General features: G+C 34.0%; 2 protein-coding genes across 2 annotated transcripts; one reads left to right on the forward strand and one right to left on the reverse strand.

Annotated features, from left to right (window-relative positions):
- The first annotated feature begins 2,999 nt into the window (after positions 1-2,999).
- LOC142554041 (root phototropism protein 3-like) lies at positions 3,000-5,939 on the forward strand. The gene is made up of 4 exons (XM_075664650.1): positions 3,000-3,359; positions 3,486-3,555; positions 3,643-4,962; positions 5,120-5,939. Exons 1-4 carry the CDS (start codon positions 3,247-3,249, stop codon positions 5,657-5,659), a joined length of 2,043 nt encoding a protein of 680 aa, XP_075520765.1. The 5' UTR covers positions 3,000-3,246; the 3' UTR covers positions 5,660-5,939.
- Positions 5,940-9,822: 3,883 nt separating this feature from the next.
- Positions 9,823-11,323, reverse strand: LOC142554042 (putative F-box protein PP2-B12). Its single transcript, XM_075664651.1, has 3 exons — positions 10,971-11,323; positions 10,464-10,582; positions 9,823-10,372 (listed from the first exon to the last, which is right to left on the reverse strand). The coding sequence occupies exons 1-3, from the start codon at positions 11,265-11,267 to the stop codon at positions 9,985-9,987; spliced, it is 804 nt and encodes a 267-aa protein (XP_075520766.1). The 5' UTR covers positions 11,268-11,323; the 3' UTR covers positions 9,823-9,984.
- Positions 11,324-12,208: the final 885 nt, after the last annotated feature.

A 12,208-nucleotide genomic window follows, 5' to 3' on the forward strand; every position in this document is an offset into this window, starting at 1 on the left:
CCTATCAATATTTACAATAAAAAAGAATACTCTTAGCAATAAAAATAATATTTTTTCATGGATGACCCAAATAAGAGACCCGTCTCACAAAATATGACCCGTAATACTGTCTCACACAGATTTTTACCAAATCCAAAAAGGAATATAAAAATTTGACTACATACAAAATCGAAGAACTTAGAACGAATTTGGGTTTATTTTAAGGAGACATATAATATCTAACTAACTTTTGGTGATATAATTTAATTTTTTTTTTGAATTTGACTCTTTAAAAAATGATTTTTTTATTTATTTATTAAATTATTATTTATTTGTATTATATTTAATATAATAGAGCGTGTTTAAATTTCCATGTCTCATAATTAAAAAAAAAAATCATCTTATTAAATCCTGTGTCATATTTAATTTTGTAAATATCATAAACTAAATCAAACTTGAGAAACAAAATATGTACCTATGAATACTACAATATCAAATGATAAAATTAGAAAATAACTATCTTTGGTTTAATTATCGAATAAGTCTTTTGTAAAAAAATTTTACAGATTTATATACGTGAGACGTGTTGATTATTATAAATTTTTCTTTTTTTTTGGGATATCACAAACAAGATGAATAATCACGATTTTAAGCTCGAATAAGAGCCATTCCCAACGGTCGAGGAAGCTGTGTGCTTCCGCATAATTTAAGATGGACCCTACGCGGAGATATTCCACGTGGGGAAGTCCACTTTTATTTATTTTTTTAATTTTCTTTTTATAAAATGAAAGCAACTTTTAAAATTTGAACTTAAAAAATAAAATAAAATAAAATTGCTGAGACGATTGACCATTGTAAATCGACGACCAAATCTTATACATCCTTTAAACATTAAAAAATCATAAAAAATAATCAAAAAATGTGAATTTTATAAAAAAAAATTATGATGAATCGCCAAAGTTCATATTTTGAAATAAAACCATAATTCTATAAATTGACATCATTTACACCTTCAAAAAATCACAATTTTTCTACTTTTATTCCAAAAAATCAATTTTTTTTCTCTCTTTCACTTTTTTAAAACCCAAATACGAAATGAATCCATGGAAAAACGATGATATCAATATTCCTTCACCACATAGATGAAAAAATGATAGACACAATAATATAAAAAGGAAAATGCGAAGATTACTCAACCAGAAAAACATTTTACAAAAGTTGAGAAAAATATGGAAGTGAGTTGAGAAATGAGGATGAGGAAGCAAGAGAAAAGAGATGAAGCGAGAAAATAATCTGATCATGAGAAAAAATATCACATGATCCAAATTCGAGAGACGTTCAATGTGAGTACGAAGATGCAAGAAAAAAATTCTTTGTAAACGATTCACTCAATTATTTGTAATTTTTTAATTGCGCCTATTTTGTTTTTTTTTAAATTGCGTGTAAGTGTTTTAATTATGTGTACTATTTTTCTAGTTATGTGTTATAAGATCCTAGAATTAATTATTCGATAATTTACATAATTAAAATAAATATTGAATTGTTAAATTAAAATAATTAGTTATGTAAAATAATTCAGGAAGTATATTAAAAATATATATTTTAAAATATCGGAAAATTTAAACGATATAAAATATATTTAGAGTACAAATAATTGCAAAACCAAGTTAAATGGGACCCAAGCTTACAACCTGTCGCCCTGCTCCTCTCTCGATTTCCGATCGTGCAACCCCCAGAATCCGGCTGGCGACCACCGTGGAGTGCAATAAAGTTCTGAACGAAAACATTGCGTAATCTTTAATTATATTTAAAATTTAGTTACATGTAATTGTAAATTTTAATTATGTTTTAATTATTATATTTTTTAAATACAACATTATTAAATTGAATAAAAAATTATTAAATAAAATAAAAAATTATATTTCAAATCATCTCTACAACGTCTTCTCACAATTGAATCACATCAATGCCAGATAACCAGTTTTCTCACATCATTGAACATACTCTAATAAGATGATCCGACCGTCTTTTAATATCAATTTGCTCTCTTGGCAAAAAATTTGTGTGAGACAATTTCACGGATCATATTTGTGAGACAGATCTCTTATTTGAATCTTCCATGAAAAATTTTAGTTTTTATGCTAAGAGTATTACTTTTTATTGTGAATATCGGTAGGATTGACCCGTCTCACAGATAAAGATTCGTGATATCAGTCTCACAAAAACCTGTCTAACCATTAAATGCACAGATGATATTATCCACCACCTTTTTAGTACATAAAATATTTTCCATTTGGGACACATCCAAACAATTTCTATGCAAATCAACTAATTATATTTAATCCCAAAAATGATATGATAACTTTGTTATGTGTATTATTTTTATATTTTGACTGTTTCACTTTAAAACTTAAAGACAAATATACTCTCACAATTTCTGCTACTTTATCTTGATTCCACCTTTACCAACACCATGGAGACTTAGTTACATCACAATTTTCCCAAAGAATTGACCAATCAGTAAAAAGTGGTCCTCCTCTCTATTCAAAACCATTGCTTTCATAATCATTAGAACTGGGAGGGCTCACACTTGACTATAAGAAAAATCCATCCTAAAAATTAAATTTTTTCAATTTTTTTAATAAAAAAAACTATGTTTTGACCTATAAAAAATACATTAGATAGATTCTACCAACAACATTCTTTTTTGAGGCAAACACTATCGTTACAGAGTTAGAAATGTGAATATGCATAGCACCACGCCTACTTTGAACTCTTGCATCAATCAACCCTTGTTGCTAACATAAAATATATGTTTTATGATGGAGACAACTCTAAGTATAGAAGTGAATATTATAGTGAGGATATATATACACACACTGCTTTTTGACTGTTTAAGGGATTAAAAAATTAAGGAGCAAACATTTAATGATGAATTAATAATGATGCACCAGTGGCGATGCGCAGAAAGGCAGTAGTTTCTGGATTTTCACAGTTAAAAAAGGCATTATTAATGAAAGGATCCAAAAACAGTGTTAGCTGCCCATGACTTCACAGCCTGTGAGAGGCATTTGATATCAGTGAGAAAACGGACTTAATTAGAGATAATTCCAAGCATCCCCATGTGGGATTTCTGTGTCTTTAACTAGTAATCGCTTCAGTTCCTCAATAAGTTTTGATCTATTTTCTTCACACCATTTCCGGGCTTAGTCCATTTTCTTGAAGATATTCCTTCCCGAGTTTTCTTGATCAAAAGTTGTTCACACCATGTGGGATTCAGAAGCTGAGTTTGTAGGCGGTGGAGGTCACGGAAATGGAGTCCTTTCCACCAGCAAGGCTGAAGTTCAGAGCGATGGTTTTGAGCAAAGAGGCAAGTCTTGGTATGTATCAAACTTTTTTTTGATTTTTTTCTCTTGTTTTTGTGTGTTTAAAGCCTTAGATTTGTTCTTTTCTCAGTGATGTTAGCAGTTAAGGGTACTAAAAATGTGGTATTTGTCTCCAAATAGGTATGTTGCAACTGATATTCCAAGTGATTTTTTGGTTCAGATTGAAGATGTGAGTTTCCACTTGCACAAGGTAGAACATTAACTACACACTAATAATCAGACGAATTTTTAGTTTGTCATGAGAAAGATTAATTTACTGATCTTTGTACATCTCTAGTACCCTCTTCTGTCAAGAAGTGGAAAGATGAACAGAATCATATACGAATCGCGTGATGGCGAAACGAATAAGATAGTTCTTGATGATCTACCAGGAGGGTCTGAAGCTTTTGAACTGGCAGCAAAATTCTCCTATGGAATTGCTGTTGATTTAACGGCGACGAATATTTCCGGCCTAAGATGTGCTGCGGAGTACTTGGAGATGACAGAGGACCTAGAAGAAGGCAATCTGATATTCAAAACCGAAGCTTTTCTCAGCTATGTGGTGTTATCCTCATGGAGGGATTCCATAGTGGTTTTAAAGAGCTGTGAGAAGCTCTCACCGTGGGCCGAAAATCTCCAAATTGTAAGAAGATGTAGCGAATCAATAGCGTGGAAAGCATGTGCTAATCCGAAAGGTATAAAATGGCAGTATACAGGAAGGCCGCCTAGATCAGTTTCCAGCCCAAGATGGAATGATATGAAAGAGTCTAGCCCAAGTAGAAACATACAGGCGCCGCCTGATTGGTGGTTTGAAGATGTTTCGATTCTAAGGATAGATCATTTTGTACGTGTTATTACAGCAATCAAGGTAAAAGGTATGAGATATGAGTTGATTGGAGCTTCAATCATGCAGTATGCCACTAAATGGTTACCTTGTCTGATTAAAGAGGGATCGGGTTTGGGACCTGCGTTGGGGGGAAATATGGATGAGGGAAGTATATGTAGTATCAGCAATGGCAGTAGCAGCAACTGGAAAGAAGGGCTTCATATGATCGTGGCCGGAACGAAAGAGGATTTTCCTGCAGCAGTTCAGACAAAAGATCAGAGAATGATAGTTGAAAGCCTGATAAGTATTATCCCTCCGCAGAAAGATAGTGTTTCTTGTAGCTTTCTGCTCAGGCTTCTGAGAATGGCTAATATGTTGAAAGTGGCTCCAGCACTGGTCACTGAATTGGAAAAACGGGTCGGTATGCAGTTCGAACAGGCAACACTGGCAGATCTTCTGATACCTTGTTACCACAAGAATGAGACATTGTATGATGTTGATCTAGTCCAGAGGCTTTTGGAGCATTTTCTGGTTCAAGAACAGTCAGAGAGTTCGAGTGCGAGTCCTAATCGTCAGTCGTCTTCGGAAATAAAAATGTATGATGGAGCTCAAAGAGGGAGTAATTCTAATGCCAAAATGAGAGTGGCTAGGATTGTTGACAGCTATCTTACAGAAGTTTCAAGAGACAGAAATCTCTCATTGACTAAATTCCAGGTCCTGGCCGAAGCCTTGCCGGAATCCACTAGAACTTGTGATGATGGATTATACAGAGCTGTTGATTCCTACCTTAAGGTAATCGATCTATTAACGACAATAGATTAAGTTATATTCTCATTTAATTAAAATAAGTAAAGAAAATGTAACCGGAATCTATTCTGAAATTTCAAGCTAACAATGTATTCAAGAAACCATTTTTGTTTACAAATTCGATCATGTCTCAATTCGACAGGCACATCCAACGCTCACCGAACACGAGAGGAAAAGGCTCTGCCGTGTCATGGACTGCCAGAAGCTCTCTATTGATGCATGTATGCACGCTGCTCAGAACGAGAGGCTCCCGATCAGAGTGGTTGTGCAAGTCCTCTTCTCTGAACAGGTCAAAATAAGCAATGCAATAGCCAACAACACCTTAAAAGATGCTGGTGAAACCAACTACCAGCCCTTGATACCGAACCGCAAAACATTACTCGAAGGAACACCTCAATCATTTCAAGAGGGGTGGGCTTCGGCGAAAAAGGACATAAACACGCTCAAGTTTGAACTGGAAAGTATCAAGGCGAAGAATCTAGAACTCCAAAACAACATGGAAACATTGCAGAGACAATTTGATAAGGTGACGAAACCGAAGCAAGCATCAACATGGACCACCGGTTGGAAAAAACTAAGCAAGCTTACTAAGATGTCAGAAGCCAACGACTCCGGTTCCCAGGAACCTAATGCGGAACAGACTAAGAAGACACCTAGAAGATGGAGGAATTCGATTTCTTAAAGATTTATAAGTCGTGAACAAAGGGATATACAGATAAGTGACGAACTTTACGAAGTTCAACACTTATTTTTTCGAGACTCTGTTCCACTTTCTTGTTCCATCTTGAATACTTCAGAGAGTAGCATCATCTTATTGTTAATCTCTCTGTTTTAGTGTGATTAATTTGTCTGTAACAGCTATAATGGTTTCACATGTGTTCACTATAAGATAGAAATCAGAAAACTTCATGCATGCCTTGGATATTGCAGTTCATAGAGTGATTAATTTGTTCAAGTATTCATGCCATGCGCCGTAGATTTATTAGTATTGTTCTGTCACAAGGAAGTAACACAGCACTGAAACAGCTGCAAATGTCATATTAGCCAACTCTCCCTTACTTTACATATTGGCGAAATGTCCCTTTATCATCTGGAAAACAGGTGACCCACTGATACATCATGCATCCCTGCGTAACCGAAAATCCGCTCATGTTTCCCTAGCAATATTGAAATTTCAAACTTCGCTCCACCACGGCACCACCCAACAAGATTTTAGAAATAAAGTTCATTACAGAAATTTTCGCCACCACAAATAGAATTTTCTTGTTCTGTTCTGCCTTTCCATATGCAAAAATGTTACTAGGAAAGATTTGGGGCAAAGATTGACACACAAAATATAATAAGTAAAATTCTACAACTAGACTTCAATCAAATGCACTGCTGGAGGCACAGCCTATCTGTGTTGTGATAACTGAAAGAAAGATCATTTGCGAGTTTCCGAAAATAGCCACTTTGATCTTTATCAAAGGCCATACACAATGGGAAAAAGGCAGTTGGAACAACTGAGAAAGTAGAAAAAAGGACAAGCATGATGAGACAACCCATTTCAAATCATGTCCATAACAGAGAATTGAGACACAACTTGTGCATTCAAAAGTATCATATATGATGAGACTTTGGAACACCATAAAGAACCCACACACTGGGGCCTTGCTAGGTCCCTACGAACACGAATAGTTTCAGTCGTGCTCACAAATGAAAAAATATTATACTTTCCATTACCATGTTTCAGCCGGAAACATGGCCTTGCTAGGTCCGTACGAACATGAATAGTTTCAGTCGTGCTCACAAATGAAAAAATATTATACTTTTCATTACCATGTTTCAGCCGGAAACATGTCTCATCGGGTGATCATAATATGAGAAATAAATCTTCTGTAACAATCTGTGTATCACCAATAAAGATTTACAACATATGTTGATTATAGAAAGTTAAAATAAGTTACTAACTTATTAATTAAGAATTTACTGAGAATGATATAAAGAATATTGCAGAAGATTTGTTGGACACTTTTAAGTAAGAATTTACAACATTCAATTTAAGTCACTCTCTCTTGATTATATCACGTGATGAGTGCGCTAAAGAGCACAATTGTTCAAGAGATAGAAGCGAGGAGTTGTCGAAACGAGGTGCATACAATTGAATATCTATTTTGTAAATTACCAAACAATAATGAACAAACATGGCGGGAAACATGATTTCTTAGCATTCCTTTGGTCTAATCTAAATCCCTTTGATAACGAGACCCCTCTTCCATTTAAGTTCCTCCATGATCCCACAAACTCATCTCTGTATCATTGTCTCCTACCGTCACAAAATACTCTCCCAACTCAACTTCCATCCACCCATCCTCTCTCCGCTTCAACATTTTGGTATCACTCTCCAAATAAATGGTATGTTTTCCCATCTCAAGCCCCTTGATTCCAAAACAAGCTTCGGCAGGTAGATGATCGAATCCAAGCATTCCAGAATCGATCGTGAACACAAGGCAAGCTGCATATATTGTGCCAAAAGATAGCATTTTGCTGTTTAAACAGTGACGAATTTCCAACCAACACACATTCAGAAGTTGTACCACTTCCAAGAACCTAATCAATGAGGAACTTAGCATCAGCATGATAAAACCGTTTTCATAGTTAGCGTAATTGGAGCAGGAGGATGTTATTACCTAGACTCTGGATGAAGTTTCCATTGCCAATATTGAGATGTAATGTATCCCCCCGAGCGATAGAGAGATCTCTTGCAACCAGCATGTAGCATTTCTTTCCACTCCATTTGTCAATCTGTTGTCTCCAGATCAAGTACTGAAGCTGAATATCGAAGTCTAGCCGATGCTGCCTCTAGTTAATTTGGCTACAATCATTGTTAAATGAGTTGTGTATTCCTTATAATCAACCATATGTGCTGTGGTGTGATAACATCAGCACCATCTCATTAAGTGCAAATCCGGTTCTTCATGCTCAAACCAAACATCTTGAACTAGATCTTCATTTTGTTCGTGAAAAGGTTCTGTCTCAATCACTCTCTGTTAGGCATGTTCCTTCTTATGATCAGATGGCAGATATTCAAACAAAGCCTTTGTCTGCCTCAATTTTCATCGACTAAGAATCAAGCTCAGCGTGGGTTCTTCTCCGAGCCGTGCTTGCGGGGGCAAGATAAAGGTCTAATAGAACAAGTCAAGCTCGTTTTACGGAAATAGATCTACGAGGCCAAAAATCTTGATGAGACTGTCCTAACACGATTCATGAAAAAAAATATTACATTTTTTGCTAAAAATATTAATTTAAAATATGGATCGGGTTGACTCGTTTTACGAAAATAGATCTGCGAGATCATTTCATAAAAGACTTATTCGTGAGAGGTGTATCATCGATTTCTTATATCTAGATCATTAAATTTTAAGATTATTTCAAATAAAGCTGGCAACTATCATCAAATAATTTCACTTTGCCAATTATATAATTTGCTCCTTCTATATTATCAACTTAATATACGTGAAGTTATATTTTCAAAATTAAAATATAAATTAACGTAAATTATGACATGAATATTCTTGTAAATATAATCGAAATATAATCAATGAAAAAATAATGACTGAGTCATTAAACTCTTATAATGCAAAAATATATTTATAATAAGTATCAAATGAATAAATTTTGCTTGATAATCGTAAAAACTTATTTCATTTATTGAATCATTGATTTTACTAACAAAATGACAATCCTAGCTTTCTTTTAATAAATAATAATTCCACGTGAGTTATAGGATGAAAAACCAATTTACAAGATTATTTTTGGAATTTTACCTTTGGATTAAAATTTGAATTCTTTGTAACCTTTCTAAATTTAATGATATCTTGGTAATTAAATTGAAAACACAAGAAAGAAAACATAGACTACAATTTTATTTCATACTAATAATTTTTGGAGTAGGTCGTCTCTTGTGAGACGGACTCTTAGCATAAAAAGTAATAATTTTTCGTGGATGACCCAAATAAGATATCCGACCCACAAAATATGATCCGTGAGACCGTCTCACACAAGTTTTTACCTAATTTCTGGGTGTATAAAATATAATCTGATGTTGTTGAAGCAACACTTCAGATTTTTTCCATCAACCATGTAAACAATATTTATGTCTGAATGATAAAAACAAACATTAGAGCCAATTATCTCGGTCTTTTTTCTTTGCGAGAATACTCATGTGACACTATGTATATAGAAGTCACGTTGGATACGTATCAGAAAAAAGAGTAAACCCGCAAAGGTAAACAAAGATAGCAGACTATATAATTAAAATTTGACAAAATCATAGATGATCAAAATCCAAAGAGATAAACATACATGACATATCGCGATTTTTTTCCATTTTTTTAATTCAAAATTTATATGTTAATTAACATGAATGAAGCAAAAATATAATGCTATATCATTGAATACCTTTTTTCTAGAGTATCATATCCGAGACTTGGTTGAAGACAGTCATGAGCTTTAGAGTGCATTGAAATCTTTAGGTTGCATGTAAAAATATCGTAATTTGCATTTCGAATTCTTAACACAAATCCATTCAAATTATTTGCACGATTTTCAGACTCATGGATTTCAAATTCCCAGCTTCAATTTTATGATATCCTTCAAAGTTCAAACCAATTTTACGTGCAGAGAAACAAGTCATAAAGACAGAGAGAGGAAAACATTAAAAAAATCAAATCTTTTTTCAAAACTAAAAAATGACTACAGCTATACATACATACATATATATATCAACCTAGAACATGATCTATTTTTTGAAATGCCATGTAAAAATCCTCCTCCACTTTAGCTCCAATAAGTAACAAGCACGAGTATTACGAATATAAAATTTTACCAATTTTATTAATCTGATTTTGATGTGAACGACTAACATTAATCGTCGGAACATAGTTACAAGACTCTAATTTGATCCAACGAAAGATACAAGTCTTACCAGAAATGAATTTTTAAGGAGGACGTCGTCGCGAAATTTATTTAGATACATTCCTTGGGTCTAATCTCAACCCCTTGGATTACTAGATCACTCTTCGAACGAAGTCCCTTCATCTCCAACAAACTCATCTCTGTATCATCTTCTCCTCCCTTCACAAAATACTCGCCCAACTCAAATTCCATCCACCCATCCTCTCTCCGCTTCAAGAGCTCGGTATCATTCTCCAAATAAAAGGAATCTTTCTCCACCTCAAGCCCGTTGATTCCACCGGAAACTTCGGCAGGTTGGTGATAAAATTCATACCTTCCGGATTTAATCTTGAACACAAGGTAAGCTGCATAATTTGTGTCAAAAGACAGCATATTGGTGTTTATAGAGCAAACAATTTCAAACCAACAAACATTCCGAAGTTGCGCTACGTCTGAGAAACTGAATCAATGAGGAACTTAGTGTCAGCATGAGAAGCTATTAATATAATCGTTCTCAAGTTGCTGTAATTGGCGCAGGAGGATATCGATACCTGGTCTTTGTGTGAGATGCCCATAGCCAATATCTACGCTTATCGCCCCAAACGATATAGAGGTCTCTTGCAGGTAGCATGTAGCATTTCTTTCCACTCCATTTGTCTAACTTAAAGCTCTGTATGCCATTAACACTAAAGTAGCATGAGTGGAACAATAGCCATTCTAGAGACATTCTGTAATTCATGTTCAAATGATAATCCACTGCCTTCAAATTCCTGTTATACTAACATTATCTTTCGAAGGTAACATGCCAAATACAAATAAAAACCACTCATTTTATGACAAAAACCTCTGAATTTTTTTAATTATGGCAACAAAATCTATTTCTTTAATTTATGAACAGAACTGGTGATAGCTTTGAATTCCATTTAACTTAATTGATTGAATAGCAGTGTAAAGGACTTATCTCAATAATTGTGTTTCGCCATAGATGCCACGAATTGGAGATGCTGAAATTAATCGAACGGATCAAGAAATTTAAGGGTTTTGCGATGCAGAATTACCTTGAGGCCAGAGTCTATGATGATGGGATGATCGGATAGACGGAGATAAAGATCCTTTTTGGACTGAACTTGGCGCAGCAACGAGTCGGGGCCGTCGATCGAGCGGGAAATAATGTCGCGATAGTCGGAAGGCAAGAAGCGCTCCCAAACGCCGTCGGAATCGGCAGCAGATCGGAAAGTAGAGGCCACCGCCGAGAAGCGGCAAACATCCTTTGGGGTGGTGAGAGCGAACACGTTGGCTAAACAATCTTCTGGCAGGCCACAGATAGTAGTAGTATGGCACCTCTTGACTGCCATTTTTCTCTCTAATTCTTCCGAGATAGAAAGTCCTGTCGAGAGACCAAAACGTTTTGAGATTTAATTTTTGTTTAAAAAGTGTTACAAAAAATAGAAGTTTGTTATAGATAAAATATTGTAAATGATTATTGACATAAAATTTATATTTTATCATGTTATCTAGTATTCAAACCATGTAAATATGCTCTATAAATAGATATCTCAAAATATGAATAAAGCATTCCAATTCATTCTCTCATCTTCATAGTTTTATTATTCATAACATGTTACCAGCACAAGTACTCTTCAAGGTAAAATTCATAAATAATTTATTCTTAATCTTGTATGTATGCTCTCGAAGAAGCTCGATATTTATATTTAATATTGATGCTCTCGAAGTAGCACAAATTGTAAGTTTATATTGATGCTCGTGAAGAAGCACAACTCTTAATTTTATGTTGATGCTCCTGAAGTTGCACAACACGACTTTATGTTGCTAATATTGATAGGTCTATGAATAAAATATAAAGATGCTAGATTTATCAAAATTATCGAAAAATCTTGATCTAATATCATAAAGATCTATCCATATCTATGAATAATATTGATATAAAATATAACGATATCATATTCGTGGAGAATTTTGATAAATATTATATGTTTCAATGATATTCTTGAAAAACAAATATAGTCTTATTTTGATTTAAGTTTTCTTATCATATATTGACTTGGTTGTTTAGTATTTATATTATTTAAATTTCGATGATTTAATTAGTCGCTAAAATATTTTGCGTAAATACAAGTATTTGATAGATATATGAAAATTTTTGAGTCAATCACAATGCTATAATTGATATTAATTGGACAAAACGGTTTTTTTTTTACTATTTTTTATACGTATTTTCTTCACTTTGAAATTGATTGGTTATATCTTACTTGACAAACAAGGTAAATTATTTGTC

This window comes from Primulina tabacum, chromosome 8, assembly GCF_025594145.1.
Source record: "Primulina tabacum isolate GXHZ01 chromosome 8, ASM2559414v2, whole genome shotgun sequence".
NCBI lineage: Eukaryota > Viridiplantae > Streptophyta > Magnoliopsida > Lamiales > Gesneriaceae > Primulina > Primulina tabacum.

Excerpts from the sequence above, each read along its gene's own strand:
- LOC142554041 (XM_075664650.1), top strand. The coding sequence starts at position 3,247 with ATGTGGGATTCAGAAGCTGAGTTTGTAGGCGGTGGAGGTCACGGAAAT. Across the intron at positions 3,360-3,485 it reads GAGCAAAGAGGCAAGTCTTG|GTATGTTGCAACTGATATTC; the intron begins GTATGTATCAAA and ends GTCTCCAAATAG. Across the intron at positions 4,963-5,119 it reads CTGTTGATTCCTACCTTAAG|GCACATCCAACGCTCACCGA; the intron begins GTAATCGATCTA and ends TCAATTCGACAG.
- LOC142554042 (XM_075664651.1), bottom strand. The coding sequence starts at position 11,267 with ATGGCAGTCAAGAGGTGCCATACTACTACTATCTGTGGCCTGCCAGAA. Across the intron at positions 10,583-10,970 it reads TCATAGACTCTGGCCTCAAG|AGCTTTAAGTTAGACAAATG; the intron begins GTAATTCTGCAT and ends AATGGCATACAG. Across the intron at positions 10,373-10,463 it reads GCATCTCACACAAAGACCAG|TTTCTCAGACGTAGCGCAAC; the intron begins GTATCGATATCC and ends TCATTGATTCAG.